Source organism: Pyrgilauda ruficollis, unplaced genomic scaffold, assembly GCF_017590135.1.
Source record: "Pyrgilauda ruficollis isolate IOZ18807 unplaced genomic scaffold, ASM1759013v1 scaffold10, whole genome shotgun sequence".
Taxonomy (NCBI): Eukaryota; Metazoa; Chordata; class Aves; order Passeriformes; family Passeridae; genus Pyrgilauda; species Pyrgilauda ruficollis.
The window spans coordinates 10,920,357-10,937,691 of record NW_024508101.1 but is presented as its reverse complement, the minus strand read 5'-3'; the positions used below and the strand labels follow the sequence as shown (position 1 = coordinate 10,937,691).

The 17,335-nt window shown below is 43.1% G+C and overlaps 1 protein-coding gene across 3 annotated transcripts in view; it reads left to right on the top strand.

The window, feature by feature from the left end:
* Positions 1-987: 987 nt before the first annotated feature.
* The window catches only part of CHCHD6 (coiled-coil-helix-coiled-coil-helix domain containing 6), a 109,496-nt gene continuing 93,148 nt past the window's right edge, over positions 988-17,335 (top strand). For 2 of the 3 annotated variants that reach the window (XM_041463247.1, XM_041463231.1), the window contains exons 1-4: positions 997-1,159; positions 2,743-2,872; positions 3,794-3,848; positions 5,099-5,225. In XM_041463247.1, the coding sequence (XP_041319181.1) occupies positions 1,070-1,159; positions 2,743-2,872; positions 3,794-3,848; positions 5,099-5,225 (402 nt within the window). In that variant the 5' untranslated portion in view covers positions 997-1,069. Of the gene's footprint in view, positions 1,160-2,742; positions 2,873-3,793; positions 3,849-5,098; positions 5,226-17,335 lie in introns of all 3 variants that reach the window. The other variant, XM_041463240.1, reaches the window with a different exon arrangement.

The window sequence follows — 17,335 nt, the reverse complement described above, 5'->3', positions numbered from 1 at the left end:
GCACACAAATGGGGTGCCATCAGATGAAGTGAGCAGGTGAGAATGAGCAGGAGGCAGGTGCGTGTGCTCTGGGGGGAGCTTCAGGCACCCCGTGCTCTTGCCTGGCTGTGCAGACAGCCCACGGTGCACCATGCAGTGCCCTTGTCTGGGAGCTCAAGCAGTGGGCTGACTCCAGCATGCACAATTAACAAAAATATTCCCTGCTCCCAGGAGTGTGCTCTAGAAGAGACCTGGATATTCAGGGGGGTTTGGTAGGTGCAGAGTCCCAGATACTCCCTTAACGCTGGCCCAAGTCCCACTCTGAGGCAAAGCTCTGGCTGCCACCTGCAGTGAGGAATAAGCATTAAACACTTAAAACTGCTCCCATGCACTACTGAGCAGCAGTGGGCCGAGCAGATAAGCACCACATTGATACCAACTGGCCCGTATTTCTGGGAATGCAGAAAGCTTGTTTGAAAAAGATTCTCCAAAGCTGTTAGTTCAGCTGCCCCTGTGTTGCATGACCTCATTCTTTCGGTTTAGGCTGTTGGATTAGCCATGCCTGGCAATGGGGCTCTCAGCCGTGGCCTGACCTATGCAGGACCCTCCTGTGTGTGTCAGGGCAGGTGACAGCTCCGTCTGGCTGGAGCAGAGGCTGGAAGGAGCGGAGGTGAATTCTGCTCCCAGCGCAGCTGCTGTGTCTGACGGGAGGTCATCCTCCCTCAACTTGGCAAAACCCCGTGACTTGGACGTGCAGCAGTGGAAGTTGTACGGCAGTCTGATGCCGCGTTCGCTGCCAGGGCGGTGTGGAGGGCGGGCTCACCGGGACAGGAGCGGGACTCTCCGCTATCCCGGAGCCGCATTGGAGCGCTGCGCTTCCCCGGCGCCGGGCGAGCCACCCGCCCCCGCCGTAGACTACATCCCCCAGCGTGCACCGCGCCCGGCCGCTAGCACTGCTCCGCGCTATTGGCTGTCTCGCGGGCATCGCCAATGGGGAGCGGGTATATTGGCAGGCGCTGGCAGGGCAGAGGCGCTGCCGGCAGCCGGTGCAGGAGAGGGGCGCGGCGAGGATAAGGCGACCCCGGGCGGCATGGGCTGCAGCGAGAGCAGCCAGGGCGGCAGGAAGGTGTCCTTCGGGCTGGATGAGCGGGAGCGAGTCCGGGTGCTGCAGGGCATCAGGGTGAGACGGCCCGGGGGTGCCGTGGGGCCGGGTGTCGGAGGCTGCGGGGGCGGAGGAGCCGGGCTGGGGAGGGCTCTGGCCGGGAGGTCAGGGAGAGGGTGCAGCGCTGGAAGGGACGGGCGCGGAAAGCAGGGAGGAGGGGAGGAAACCTGGAAGGCTGGAGGAGTAGGGGGCTGGAGGAGTGATGGGAAAGAGGGCTGGGGGCCTGGGCATGGCTGGTGTGTACCAGCTCTTTATTTTCACTTCCAAACTCTGCCCTCAGCCCTCTTTCTCTCCTCGCTGCTCGGTGGCCTCGTGTTGCCCCTGCCTTGTGCTTTGCCAGCGGTTGGATGCTAACGGCCCTGAGGGCATCCCGGAGGAGACAGCGCTGCCCGTGCTCGCGGTGCCGGGAGAGAGAGCATCGCCCTGTGAGCAGGGCAGAGGAGAGCGGGGGAACACTGCTCCTTGACCTTGGAAACTGACACACTTGGAAAGTGTGTGTTGTGGAAACAAGCCCTACGCAGTGGTGGTGCTACCGTTAAGGAATTATTTTTTTCCCCCGTTTATGTTTTTCTTTGGTTTTTTTGCATGTTAGTTTTCGGGTTTTTTATTACTGCCATCATTTTCATTGCTCTTGCTTCTTGATGCTTTTATGTGATTTCCCCCTAAAATCTGCCAGAAATGAACTTACAGAGTGTGTGTTGCTGTGGCTACTTATTTTTGTCCCATTTTGACTAATTATTTGACAAAAGTTAGCTAAGATTGTGCCTATCTCCTATCCTCCTTGTTAAAGTGTTTGATGGAGAAAAAATTGTCTTTGCCTAATTTCTCTTTACAGGATATAGACAGGATTTGTGTATTTAAAATTAGAAATTGGGCACGATAACAGTGTAAAATTAAGGTATTAAAATCTGTTAAGTTGGGTAGTAGTGGTATAGTTGAAAATATGTCTTCTACTGTGGTAAGTCTAGGTGGGGAACAGCCTCATTTCATTTTGTTCTGCAGCCGGACCCTCTGACCTTGGCAGGAGAAAGGGGTCAGTTTTAACAGTGCTGTGAGAAGCCTTTTGGACTGAACTGCCAGCAAACCTCAAGTTAACTTTTCTTTCTTTTTCATGGGTTTGAACCCAAGTCAGGGAGTGAAAATGAAGCTGAGATTGCAGAAGTGTTTGCAGGCCCATGTGGGTGGGAGGCTGTTCTCTGTCATGTGGGTTGCAGCATGTCTGCCATGCTGAGCTGCGTTAGCAAGCATGGAGCAAGAAGTGAAAATGATGGACTTAAAACCTGCTTTATTCCTTTCCTTCCACTTCTGCTAGATTTGTCCCTGTACAAAGGGTTGACTTGTTTAGGGGTGCTCTCCACCTTTGTTGGCATTTGTGGAAGATTGCCTAGTGAAGCTTTTAGGGTCAGGCAGTAGATTGGAGGTTTTGTCACTTACTGATGGGTTTTAACAGTGGAAAGTCAACATACAAGTGCTGTGTGGATTGGAGGGACACAGCAAGGAGGTAACTGACAATACTTCTGTGCTATCATGGAAACTAACAAATGGGGAGGTTCACAGTGAAATACACACCAGAAACTGACGTGGCTGGTTCTGTGTTTCAGCTCACTGAAGATGTAGTGAACCGGATGAAAGGATCCTCTCAAAGCAGAAGGGAGAACCAGAGATCTCCCCGAGCAGCCAATGGCACAGCTCCCTCCTCACTGGCTGCAGAAGGGAAACCCAGACCTACAGGTACTGAGGGGTGGTGCTGCCACTGCTTGTCACACAGGATGCTGGTAGTTTTCAGTGCTGCCCCGTTGTGAGAGGAGCTCTTTGGTTAGCCTGTGTCACTCTGTGAGCATTTCTAGGATTTCAGGTCAACGTGCAATAAACAAGGCAGAAATATTTTGCTTTTTGTTTCTGGCAAGCTGCCTTGTTGTCTGCTGTACATGCACAGGGTGTATAATGTGCATGGGTGAGGGAAGTGCTGCTTTGTATTCTTTAGAAAGAAGCTCCCAGGGAAAGATAACCTATCTAAGCACAGCTGGCTAAGTGGATGATGAAAACTTGGTTTCTGAACTTGACTTTATTTACATGTCAGAAAGCTATTTGATTTCTATTGGTTCTCAAATAGGCTTTGTTGATCTATATCAGCAGTGTGGATTTGTTTAAGGCATCCAGACTAAAATGGAGTTAGGGAACTAGGCCTTTGCTTTTAGGGATTTGTTTGCTGTCAGCCTATGTCTTTCCTGAATGTAGATTTAGCTTTATGGCTGACCTGAACTTCATCAAATAATTTCATCTTCACTTGTGGAATTCCTTTTAATTGCAAGGAGAGAAGGAGGTCAAGAGGAAGACTTACTGGAACTAGAGGAAGGAAATGGAAAGTAGGTCTACAACCATGCTCATATTTCAGTATATATAAGGGTTTGAGGAGTTAATATCCTCACATAGAAGTTTTCTGTAGCGTGGTTTATGCAGCATGCCTGTTTGAAAATGATGCTGTTGGTGTGTCTGTTTCATAAACTCACTCTATCCATCAAACTTAAATTTTCTTGACTTTCTTTTTATCTTGATGAATAATATGAATATTTCTTAAAATAATCTATGATGTGACGGAGGTCTACATTTGTAGTCCTATGAGTTGTCACAGGTTTCTCTTTTCCTTTCTAGAAATTCAGCCACCAAAAGCAAGTGACTCTTCTGCAGAACAGGAACTCTACAGGAGGTGAGGTGAAGCTCTTGAAAAAGACAATAGTTTAGCTCATTTGGGAATGTATCTATGTATATATATGTCTGTGTTTTACTTCAGTCTGAGCATAATGAGTGTGTCTTTGATAGTGGCTGAACATGAGCCCAGGTGTGTCCAGGTGGCCAAGAAGGCCAGTGGCATCCTGGCTGTGTCAGCAATAGTGTGGCCAGCAGGACCAGGGCAGGGATTGTCCCCCTGTACTGGGCACTGTTGAGGCCACAGCTCAGATCCTGGGTTCAGTTTTGGGCCCCTCCCTGCACAAAGACATTGGGGTGCTGGAGTGTGTCCAGAGAAGGGCAAGGGAGCTGGGAAGGGGCTGGAGCACAAGTCCCCGTGGGACTAGCTGGGGGTGTTCAGCCTGGAGAAAAGGAGACTCGGGGAACCTCATGGATCTACAGCACCTGACAGGAGATTGTAGCCAGGTGGGGTCAGTCTCTTCTCCCAGGTGGAACAAGTGACAGGACAAGAAGAAATGGCCTCAAGTTGTGCCAGGGGAGGTTTAGGTTGGGTATGAGGGAAAATTTCTTCACTGAAAAGGTGGTCATGCACTGGAGCAGGCTGCCCAGGGAAGTGGTGGAATCACCATTCCTGGAAGTATTTAAAAGGCCTGTGGATGTGGCACTTTGGGACATGATTTAGTGGTGAACATGGTGGCGTTGGGTTGATGGTTGGACTTGATTTTTTCCATCCTTGATAATTCTGGGATTCTATTCTATGATTATGTTTTAGTACCTGAGAATCCCCTTTGAAGCCTTTTTCAGTTCAGGGCTGCTTCTCTTAGTGCTGCTGCTGCATGCGTTTTGTGTGATTTGTCTTTCCTGTTTAAGAACCAAAGAGCAGCATTGTCAGCCTGGCTGACTCCTTTTATTGTTGTATGTCCCTTGATCTTTTCCAAAGCAGTGTCTATTTGTCTGGCTCACTGCTTCCTATTTTCACTGTTTTCAGGTGATAATTAAGTACTTAATAGAGCTAAATATAACTCAAGTATAAGCTTATATGGTGCTATGCCTGCTGTTGTTGCCAGAGCTGTACCTCACTGGAATTCCAGGTCGTATTAAAAGTTTGTTGAGCTTTGAATTCCTGCTGATGATGGGATTGTGAGCAGATTTTGCGTCAAAGAGATTGGATTTGTGTTTTGGCTCTGAGCAGGGGTACTCCATGACAAGCCATGACCCTGTTGGCAGAAGTCTGCTGATGACCTTCCCTCTCTTTTGATGCTTATACAGGTATATGGAGGAGCAGGCACTGGTCCAAGAGGAGCTGCTCCGGCTGGCCAAGAGAGAAAGGGAAGCAGCCAGTGAGGCCAAGGAAAGGATTGGCATTATTGAGGAGAGGCAGAGAGCAGCCCAGCTGGTGAGTAACAAACCCCCTGCTATGTTTCCAACCTGCACAGGCTAAAATGGCTCTGCTAGAGGGAATTCATTTAATGTCATTTCTGTGATGAGCTTAGAAACTTGGGTTGAGGCTGAAACATTCCTCACCTCCCTCATCACTCAACATTTTGGCTCACAGTGCAGCTGCAAGCTCCACTTACAGCATGTCACTCCCTGCTGCCAAGGCATGAACAATGGCTGTGCTGGGGACAGCTTTACCTGTGGCAGGGAGTATGGTATATGTGCATATGGTCCTTGTCTAGCTACAGAGAACTCTTTTTGAACTCTTAAGTGTATGAAATAAATGTTTCAATATATACAGGATCAAATTCTGCTGACCTGTTATATCCTGAGACTTTGCTCTGGTTTTTTCTGGGGTATAATAGTGCATGTACACAAATTAATAAAAAGTAATAATGTCTTCATTTGTTTGAGTCTTTTATAAATCTGGTAGCAGAAGAACTGTTATAAAACTGTCAAGTCTGTAACCTTTGTAGAAAAATTGTAACCTTTTGAAGAAAGTCTAGGATTGATTTTTAGGGACGAGGAAGCATAAACCCTTTTTTGAACACACCACTGACTCCCAAACCAATTTCTTAGTGCCCAGCAGGCAGACTTACTTTTGGGGACTTCTTGCTGCAGCTTTTACTATTAGTCAGGCACCTTGGTGTTATGATGACCCATTGGGTTGCTGTCATACCAGTGCTGAGAAGAGCAGTGCTGGAGGCAGAAGTACAGTGAGATGAGGCTGAGTAGAGCAAGAGGTTTTTATCAATCACTACAGTACACTGGGGTTGTCATTGGTGCTTAATATTCACATGATACTATTTTATATTGTTTTCTTTTCCATACTGCCATTCCTATGGTGTACTGTCTGTAACCAGTGCAGATTAGTGGAGCTGCCACCTTTTCCTGACCTGCAGTGGTGTCAGGGTGTGACAGCCAGGTGGGGCCATGCTTGCCACAGTGAGATCAAACTGCCCATTCATTTAGACTGTGCTGTTAAAACTTTATTGAGAGGACTAGGCCAAGGGAATTCTCCTTGCCTGGTGCATACTGAAAGGATGGTTAGGGAAAAGACAGACTGGAGCATGAATAGTCTTTATTGTGCTTCTTTCATCCTACTGATCTGTAGCTTAACCCATGTATGCTTCATTCAAGTGAAGAATCCTATGAGGTTTGGGGTTTTTTTAATATGTTGAATGCTAACACGCCTGGTTTACCCAGGGAAAATGCGAAGCATTTAGAGGTTATAATATAAAGATATTTTTGGGGACTTATTAACATTTATGTAAGAATGGCGACAGTGTTTCAAAGAAAAGGTCTTTGTAGCTGCAGTCCATCTCTGACAGTGATCCCCGGCAGCTGCTGACGGAGAGCATGAGAACACAGCAGGTATATAACAGTATTTCCCACCTATACCCTTGCAAATTCTGATGTTCTAAGACATAGGGCTTTGAAAGCAAGAGTTTGTATTTTCACTTCGGTGGTTAACAGTCTTTAAGTAAATTCTCTTTTGTGAATTGGTCTGTTTGTGGTTTTGGACCCAACTGTACTTTGTGATAAAGTTTGTGCATGATTAGATTGGTAGGTGTGTGAGATTGCTCTCCTAGATGGATACAGCTTGTGAACGGCTGCTGTGTGGCAGGAAATTTCCTCTTGGCAGATTGGATTCTGACCATGGGGTGCTGGATGATTGCTGAGCTTCAGAGCAGTGATATCTGAGGCAGGTGACTGTTGCTGCTCTGCAAAGGACACCTGGGTCAGCAGGTGCGCTATTAACACTTTTCACTAGAGAGAGAATATTCTCTTTATGAATGCAATTAACTGGCTTCTGTAAGAGCAAGGGGAAGAAGAAGCTGGTGGATTTGTTGTCCCATCTAAAGATGTGACTTTGCTCAAAGTAGAGCCCTGCCTTCCTGCAATGAGGTGGAGTGTAATCCTGAAGAAATGTGGCTAGCAGAGTTGTGCAATATTTGTGAAATGCAAAAAGGACATAGCTAAAATGAGTTGGGACCTGACTGCTCACATACAAAAGTTGTTTTATTATCTGAACTAGCTTTCAGTCCTGTAGTGTTGCATACCCAGATATTATATACTTGATGCACTGTAAAAATCTGATTAGGGTCCCCTTATAGTAAATAGTGACCACAGTGTGTTTTCTGAGAATGTGGTGAAAGAATGAGAAACTGTTACATTTCATTGCTCTTTAACTATCTCTTGATCAGTCATAAATTTAGGATCCTTAAAAAATTGGGATAGTCTAGCGTGTCCTTGCAAAGATGAGGGCAGAGCTATTGTTTATCAACTTCCAGATACCTTCCTGAAAAGGAACTGTTGTGGCCAGACTTAAATTATCCCTATCAGACTTGCTTTATCTCAGCTACTGTTTCCTTTTGGGCACGGGTACCTTATTGTATTGACTCAATCCTACTCAAACCATGTCTGTCCTTTGTCTTCTAGTGTTATCCTCCTTTATTATGAATAGGGCTTGAGTGTTTCTTGCTCTTCTAGTTTTTAGCCCCAGCAAATGGGGAAAATACTGGGTATGAGGTGCTTGTCCATATCTTGTGTCAATCTTCTCTTTCAGGTAGAAGATAGTAGAGGAACTCAAGGTATCTAGGGGTAATCCAGGTGCAGATAGCAATGGAAATTACCTGCTTACATTTATAAGGGAGAAACTTCCAGGGTTGTTTTTGTTGTTGTGACCTATTAGGGAAATGAGATTAAAAATGGGGCAATGCTCATGAAAGCAATAACAAATGAATAATTTGCTTCTTAAGCAGCACTTAATTTGGTAAAAATTGAAAACCATGCCACGTATAATTAGAAAGTTTTGTTCATTTTTCTAGTATTTGCATTAAGATCTTGAGCTGCCCTGTGCTTTTAACATATCAATACATCAGTGATTAGTAGCTCTTTTTTGTACTGTTGTCTGCAGCAGTGCTGGAACATTCCCCTGTAACCATACCACTTGTATAAATCCAAGTACCATAGCTGTATTTTGAAGTGATTTCATTGTGGTTGTGCTGAACATTGCATGTCATTTAATCTGTTCTTTATGGCTTTCACTCACTGACTTTTATTATTGGAAATATTGCTATAAGCACTTCAGTGTTATTGTATGGTGCACACAAAGAGAGGGTGGACTAGAATTAACCTTTGATATGGGACTTGCTATCAGCTTCTGGGGCCAGTTACTTGATTGTTTATGGGGCAGGGTGCAGATTAAAACTTACTGTTATTTTGTTGTGGTTTGTATATTTTGTTTAGCTAATTTTTTCTCCTTCAAGTGTACTGGTTTCAAGAGGGATTTAGAGTTAAGTACCTGGGTCCTTTTCTACATTTTTGTCGTGACCTTTCTTTTTCTTTTAATGACTTTGAAGAAGGTACTTAGCTTCTAGATACCTTAGGTTTTGAGTAAAACTCCTTACAGCTTTAGTTTAAGAAGCAAAACAGCTCTGTAAGTAATAATGCAGCATTGACTTTCCTCTTTGAGTGAATATGGCTTTTTCATTAACCCTGGGGACTGGCTCAGGTGGAAGTAGTCTGCTAAGCTGCTGTAGAAGAACTCTCCCCAATTTATATTAGAGATAAAATGTTTTGTTTGCTTGTGCAGCACTGCGGGATCATGGTGCTGAGTGGACTCTCTGAATAATTTAGTGCTGTGGGTACTTACAACACAACAAGGATTATATGTACAGTATTTCAGAGCAAGGCCTAGGGTGTTTAAGTAATGCTGGTGCCGTGCCTTAAGTCTCATGTGAAATACCCAAGAATTAACACAGCTATCTTTAAATCCTTTTCTATTTCTAGCATGCGGAACTTGCAAAGTTGTCAGTCAAGTTATTTAATTGCTTGACTATGTTGTGAATAGTCTCACCATTCCCCTATGTGAGAAATCTTTCCTTTTTCATTTCCAATTAATCAAAACCTCTTCTCTTAACTTCTTAGTTCTTTCGGGTTTTCTTTTTTTCCCTTTCTTCCTACCAAGAAAGGAAACTGCAAACAAAGCTGCTCTTTTTTCCTCCTTTTTGCTTTTGTAATTTCTGAAGGTTGAGCAGCATGTGCAGCATATGCATCAGGAGGCTCTTGGAGCCAGTGACTGTGTGCCTGATGGTTTTCACTGAAACCTTTAGGACAAATCAATGTGGAATGGGGATGGATAAAAGCAGAAGCTGGGGGGGAATAAACGTGATTAAGCGAAGACATCTCATTACTACTCTAGAAAGGGAGGATTATAACTTATAAAATAGGAGGATCTCATTTAGAGGCCATGTGCACTTGTGTTATCAGGACAGAGGGAGAGCAAATAGAATAAATGAAATTAATACTTTGAAAAGAAGCATTACCCGGATTTGAGCATTGAACTAATATGATTTGTGCAAAGCCCTGAAGTTCTTATCTCCATTAAATACCCCAAGGATAATGGCTTTGTCAGAGTTATTGACCAAAAGTTGTCGTCTTCCTTCTCACTTTGAAAGAATGAGTTCAGAAATGGGGTGATGGTAGGTCAGACTTTGCACTATGACCAGCTGTTTCAGGCAAGACTGACGGGCACTGGCTGCTGTGTGAAAACAGACGGGGCAGAGAATTCTGGAAAGTTTATGCAGCAGTCCATGATGGATGATTTGTTATTCCCAGTGTTTTTGATCGTGCCTGCTCACTGGCTTGCTGGATGGCAACCTTTGCTTTCTGGTGGTTTCAGCATTGGACTGTTGTGACTATTGTGGCTCAAATGGATATGAAAGGAAATACAACAATATGGGTTTGCTTCAGGTTGCTCCAGTAGCTGATTATAATTGGTTGTAGACTGTTGAATTCTTTCGGATGATTTCTTGCCTAGATATAATCTCTTTGCTTTTCAGAGCCTCTTATCTCCTCTTCTAGATTCAGGAAAAATGGGATGAAGGAAAAATATGTGATTGGGAATGCCTTTGATCAAGCAGTGTGTTTTGGTAACAGTGTCACCTTGTGAATGTGGCATTCTGAACTCTTGGGCTTTGCTGTGGCATACTTTGGACACTTCCACCCTTGATTTAGTGTATATTTGGCTGCTGACATTTTAACCGGTGTGTTTTCTTCTCCATTTCAAAGAATGTGGAAGTAAAACTGCTTAAAATTACTGAAAACAGTATAAACAGCCAGTTCATAGATTGGTACAATGGAGGAGAATTTTGGTGTTAGGGAGTGATCAGATATTTTCTTTTTCCCTTTGTGAAAGGGATGCAGGAATGATCCAATCAGCCCATTTGTGGAAAGTTTCCTTTATGTTCCTGGTAATTGATGAAGCTTTAAGTGAATCTTGTGGGGATTTTTGCTGTGAATTGTTGTTGATCAGTGTCAGCAGTAGATGCAGCTGAACTGGTACTGAAGATTGTTTTAGAAACTGCGCTGAACATGATTTAGCTTGTGAAGGCTTTCGTTTGCTTTGTGATAAGCTGGGGATCAGCTTCATCCTGGCTGATTAGCCATAGGTAAGCATTCCTAGATTAACTGGGGTTTTGTTGTGTGTAATCTCCTCCCATTGTGACAAGCTGTAGTGACCGGATGAGGCCCAGCAGTGGCATGGTGTTTGTCGGAACTGTGACAGTGTGGAGCCATCAGTGAAGTGACACTGCTGGTTTCAAGGTCAGGTCTCTGTTGTCAAAACTTGTAATTTTTTTTCCTCCCTGTTTATTTGAGTTGATGTAATGAAAATTGTTGTCTCTGTGAGTTTTGCAGTATGGTTTGGAAACTGCTCACCTCAGGGAAAGTTTATTTGGTCCTGCTGGCTCTACAGCTAAAACACAGCACACTGAGCTGATCCCTTCCCTTTCTAAAGTTGTAAACCTGTGTGTAAAAAATAGGTTGGTTCTGGGAGTTGATATGGCTAACACATGAGGTTTGGTTTCCTGGCTTTTTATGTTCTGTAAATACTTCTTGATTAAAGTTTTTTATGGGTGAGGCAGAAAACGTTAATTGAAATCTGAAAGTATGGAGGCTTGTTTTAGATAATAGTGGAAAACGAGGAAAAAGCCCCCTCAGTTTGATTTTCATTGATGTTGCAGTTGTTAGCAACAAGTATCTATATGTGTTTATGAAAGATACATTTTTTTTTAGATTGCTTTTTATGTTTTCTTTAGAAAACAAGTGGTGCATTTAGTTATTAGAATCTTTATTCCTGCCTACAGTGTGGGTGACCCCAGTTGTGGGGCAGCACCTCCTTGTGAACATGGTTTGCTGTGGTCTGGCTCTTTGCAGAGCATTCACAGGCTGTATGTCAAACACCCAGACCTGCCCTCAGTGCCTGCAGAACCAGGTAGGCTCCTAACCACGCTAGCAAGAGTGGCAGTGTCTTGGGCTGGAAGTTGCAATGCAGTTGTTTTTGATTGCTCTCACTAATTGACAGCTAATTCTTTCACTAATTAAATAAAGTTGCCTTTTAAATATGTTGATACAAATGGAAAGATGTATTTTTAGGTTTGAGACTTAATGATTTATTACCAAATGTTGCAAACCATTGACAGGGGGATTTAAATAGCTTCAGTCCTTGTGCATTGTATCCCTCTCAATCTTGCTGTGTGAGCCTGAGACATTCTTCCAGAGTTTCTCCTGAAGAAAATATATTCGTATGTGGAGACTTTAAAATTAGTGTCTGTTATTCTGTAGTCTCAGGCCAGAACATCCCTCCTTTTCCCTACAATTGGGCTCCTCTTTGTCTGCTACCCTCTACTATAAAAGTATATTTCTTCAGTGAAAGAATTGCTTAGTGAAACCATTAAATCATTAAACTTTTAAGGGATCCCTATAGAAAATAATCTTGAAGTGTTAAATGATGGACTTTGGAAAGGTCTGCATTGAATTTAAGCTTGGCATGGTGAGGATCTATCTACATGTCTTCTACCTCCAGCAAGCTAATAACTTCTGTTCTCTGGAGCATCAGTGAGGTCTAAATTTAACTAAAGCAATTTTGGAGAGTGTGCACTACAATAAAGGCAGAAATTGAAAACACAGCCAATGCAAAAGAGAACCTCCTCTTCTCTTGAGGGAAGGAGAAGGTGTTACCTGGTTAAGGGTATGATTCTGCCTATGTAGTGCTTATTTTCCTGCTACTGCTGCTCTGGTTTGTCAGACACTTATAGCATTTTTTAATAACTTCCAATTTCTGCAGCCAGTCTTTTATCTCCTGACTGAAGGTTAATTTGTGTTTGGAGAGTTTTTGTGGATTTCAGCAGCTGATGGTCGTTTGAGCTTCTCATTTTTGTAGTCTCTTGAGCTAAGAGACCTTATCACAAGGTTGGCCTTTTTTAAAATCCAACTTCTTCAACAAATTGAAGTTGTCTGGGGTGCTGCCTACTTCCCCTGTCTTGCCTTCAATTTTCCATGCCCATATTTCACACTTTTTTTTTATGTCTACCGAGTTTATATACTCCACAGAAACTTTTTGAAAATTCATTTGTTCTGACTTAGGGTTACTGTAAAGCCATTTCATCATTTAAGAAGTAAAAGATAAGATCAGCTTTCATTTTCCCCTATGTATAACTACAAAATATTCAATTCATAAAGAAATAGGAGAATAATATGTTGATATTTTTCTGTGACTGGTCCAGCAAAACTAGTACTGAGTCTTCTTATTTTGCTGTCAGACTACTGTGCAGTAGAGAATTCTGCTCTAATTTACAGCTCATTTTGGGGGGGGATAAGCAGCACAAGACAGGCCCAAAGGCCATTCTGTATCTTAACTGTTCTATGGATCACCACCTCTTCCATGCACTGTGGTGTCCTAGTTGGAATCACTGCGTTCCACCCCTTCATCCAAATACAATTTACCTTTCTTAAGCATAGGTAAATTACAGATTAAATTGGTAAACTCTTCAGCTAATGGGAAGATTCCTGATGGGCTGGAATGTATCTGTGTGATAGCACCTGTCAGTGCACAGCACAACTGGCATGGGTATTCCAGTGGGAATGCACCAGCTGCTCATGGTAACACATGGGCTTCTCCAGCTGCCAGAGCCAGGCCCAGCGGAGCAGGTGTGTCCTGGTCAAGATCATGTTTCCTCAAATACACTGTCTTCCACAAGTCCCAGTACAAATGGCTTTGTAGGGTGATACTAGTAGGTCAAACTGAGTCTAAATGGTATGGTCTGAGTAATCAAAATAAACACTGATGTAACTTTTTATTTCTCACCTTAAAGAATAGTTAAAGTGAGCCGATACAAAGACTACATTTCACTGAGGATTTTTCCGGTTTGTTTATTCCCTTTGCTACAGTTGGACATCCTCAAACCCTGCCCCAATTTGCTGATGTTTATTTTAATTCTTGCTCGCTTCTTTCTTTCTCTGTCCATTTTTTGCTTTCCCAAAGCTGCAGGACGGTTTGCTCCTGCTGCCTCCCCTCGTTGTTGGTGTTATCGGGCGCGTGTGCAGCGGGTGAGATTGCAAACGCCGCCGTTCTCCGGGATCCTGAGCATCAGACAATGTTTTACACGGCGTCCCATTCTCTAGCTGGCTGGTTGGACATGATGTTGGTACCTTATCTTCACGCTGACACACACTGGACATTAATAGAAATACATTGCTGAGGCACATGTGTGGAATTTCAAGCAGCCTTTCTAGCTGTGCTTTAGATAGTCTATTGTGTGCTTAACCTCTTGGAAGAGGTTTTGATGAGAAAAGCATGATGTTAACTCTTGGCTGGCTGGTTGGACTCTCTCAGAGTTCCTTATTATAGTCAGCATAATATCCTCCTAATTGAACACTGCTTATCTGTTTTGGAGTTTCAGCAGGCTTAAACTTATCTTTCTATGGCTAGTATTCCTCCTTACTAATGCAGATTTTTAGGGAAGAAATAGCTGTGTTTTGCACATGAGGATGAGGTAGGAAATATGTTGCTGCAGAAGGAACTGAGTTGCCAGCACCTTTATGTAGCTTTGTCTAAAGTCCGTCCCTTTATTATTTTTGGCTCTCTGATTGTCGTACATCAATGAAAAAAATGACCTGGATGCAGCTGCTTCTATTTGCCAGGAATTCTTTCTGCTTTTGGAGCACATCAGAATTTTTATTGTTTTCTTTGTGCTGTATCTGTATACTTTCTCTGCTTGTTTGCTGTGGCCATCTGCAATTATCTGTATTATTTATGAGTGCTGAGTAAAACATGACGGAAAGTAGCTGCTTAAAAGGGACTGTACTAAGGGAAAGGAAATGAGCTGATGACTTTGATTTTTAGACAATGAAAACAGAACACCTGCAAGCTTGTGAGGAAGGGAAGGAATTCTAGTTAGCTGTATTTCTTTTTCCTGTCTGTGCATTACCTAGGGGGTTTAGAGCCTTTTTAGCCTTCAAGACTTTGTGATAATGGGCAAACTTGAAGGATGATACAGTAGGAATCGAGTAAAAATTGATCAAACAGACTGAGCAGGGCTATGTATAATTACTGTCTAAAAGAAAAAAAGCTTAAAAAAAGTTTAATATTTACTTGAATAGAACATTAAACTAAGGATACATTTGTTAAATAACCAGTGCTCTTCCAATTAGGACTGAGGGCTTGCCATTTACATTCACTGCATCTTCAGCCTAATGCTTTTGCTGTGGAAAAAGCGGTTCACTGACTGGTAGATGATTTCAATCCCCTTTATTTTTTCAAAGATACAGGTTCATGTCTCTTCTTTTCTCTCCATCCTCTGAGCAGAATGGATTTGTTCCTTGGTTCACCTTGCTGTAGCTGTAATTGGCACTGTCAAGCTGAGACTCTGGCTGCCCCCCACCCCCAGCTTCCGAACTTCCAATGAACAAAAGGTTCCTTACAAAAGCTGCTCCCTTACCAGCTGAAGACTTGAGTAATCACTCATTTTTGTATTTTCATATGATATTCTCTCCTAGTTTAACAGCTAAATGTGGAAAAAAGGACATTGGAAATAAAGATATGTTAAAAAATGCCAAACCAAAACAACCAAACCCTCAAAAACAACAAACCACACAAGGCAGCACCCTGAAAAAAAAAAACCCAAATCAGAAAAACTCCTCCCAAAGCAACAATAACAACAATCACTATATCAGCTGAAAATAAGCCTGCATGTTTCTTCAACTCTTTTTCCTAATTTTTCAGCATAAAAGAATTTCAAGTACAAAAGTTGAAAAAGCATGAGAGTTTTAAACTGCAAAGCCAGCTACAATTTTAAAGATAATGAACATCAGTCCAGCCTATAGTTTTCTATCATTTAAAAAGTTGTCTCCCCAGCTGCTGTGCTGTTTCCTGTTCAAGACTCAGCATTTCGCAGTGTAATTTTTCAAAGCTTTGTGTTACTGGAGGTTATCATAGAGTTCTGTTAAAAAGCTGCTTGCCTGTGATTTCCTGTTAAACAGTGATCTGCAAAAAGAGGTGGTTCCATGGTCAAGTAAGATTTCGATACTGTTCCTTTCCTGGGAAGAGAAGTGGGATGCATCGACACCCTTTCCCATCTGATGACTGTTCAGAAGCCACCTCTTAGGTCACTGCCCTTGTTCCAAATTGTGCTGAATGTCTAAATGCAACATTGAAGCTGTTGCCAACCGCTTGAATTTTCTTTTTTTCAGACCGATTTAGAAGTAGTCCATCAAATTTCATGCATCTGGTGTAAAAATAAGAGTTTTCATTGTAATTAATCTGGGTGGAGTGTCAGTTTGTGCCCAGATTAAGTGGGGACCATTACCTGTGCTTATGCTCCAATGTCATCCTGCCATAGCAGGCTTTTTTCCTGAGCTTAATAAGGAGTATGGCAAGGTACCTGCAGGGAGAGAAGCACTAATGGTCTTAGCTGCCATTCTCCTCTGTGAGGATGGGACTAATGTGGTTGATAAATACTTCCCTGCCTCAGGCCTTGCAAGTGCAGGCAGCTCCCTTAGGAAAGAAAGTAGCTCAAGGCATACCATGGGTGTTTTCAGGTGAGATGGAACCAGCTAGACAGAAGAGATTTTCTGCTGCATAGAGGAATTTTAATCCCTCTTAATTTCAGTGTTTTACTGTGAGTTATCTTGGTGAGCAGGTAATGGTAAGTGATAGGTTTTTCTGAGTACGTGCCAGCTTAGGAAAAATTTTACCTTTTACCTGTTTAAAAGTTGCATCTCCTTTTTGTACAAGAAATGTATCTTACTGGGCATTCTAAAACTGCAGCAAAAGTTCACATTTTTATAAGAAGGAGTAACTTTCATGTAATCAGACTAATTTCCTCCAGTTGCTTGTTGCCCAGCAGATGTTGCTGTTGAGCTTGGTTAGGCCCCACTGTGCAGGTCATCCACTCCTCTGCCTATTCTAAGAGCTATGATGGAGAGTGATTGGGAGCTAAGTTTCCTCCTTGAAAATTCATGTCATCTACTGCTAAGTCAATACACTGTCCAGAAGCTTAAGGTACGTCTTGTAGAGGAGTGTGTGTAAATAAATACATGACATTAGAATGTCTTTTTTGACCCATGCATTATGTTTTCCCCTTCATTACTGGTGACTCTGAATTCTTGTCAAACTTTCTGCTTTCATTACCAAAGCAGTTTTGATAGCTTGGTTTTTATAATTATTTTTGAAGGAGAGTTTTTTTTGGGCTTTTCAACTGAGCCTTTAGGATGTGGTTGTGCAAAGGGAGTCTGATAAACAATCCACAAACAGCATATCCTCATCAATATCTCTTTGAATGTAGGGTTTGGGAAAATCTATCACCTGCCTCATGCAGAATCTGGGAGATGAATTACATTTCTTATTTGGGGTCAAACCCACATCTCAGTCCAGCAGCTGCTCTGTGTATTGATCTTGAAGCAACAAGCACATCTGTGCTCTGCTTTGCAGTTCTTTGGGGTGTGATTCTCGTTGTAATACCCTTATTTTGGAACTAAAACGTGCTTAATATGCACCTCAGTTGCCTGCCAGCAATGATGCCTTCGCTGAGTTCATACAATTTTCCAGCAGTGTCGAGAGCATTTGGAAAGCAGCAGTGAGTATTTCCTGAAGGTGGCACTGAAGGGACACTCATGAAGTCTCCTTTCCAGGGGTGGAGCAGGAACTGCTGAGCCCTCAAATTGCTTGCATACCAATGAACTGTCTCAAAGTTTTTGCTTATTTGTTTTCCTTCTGACTCTAGG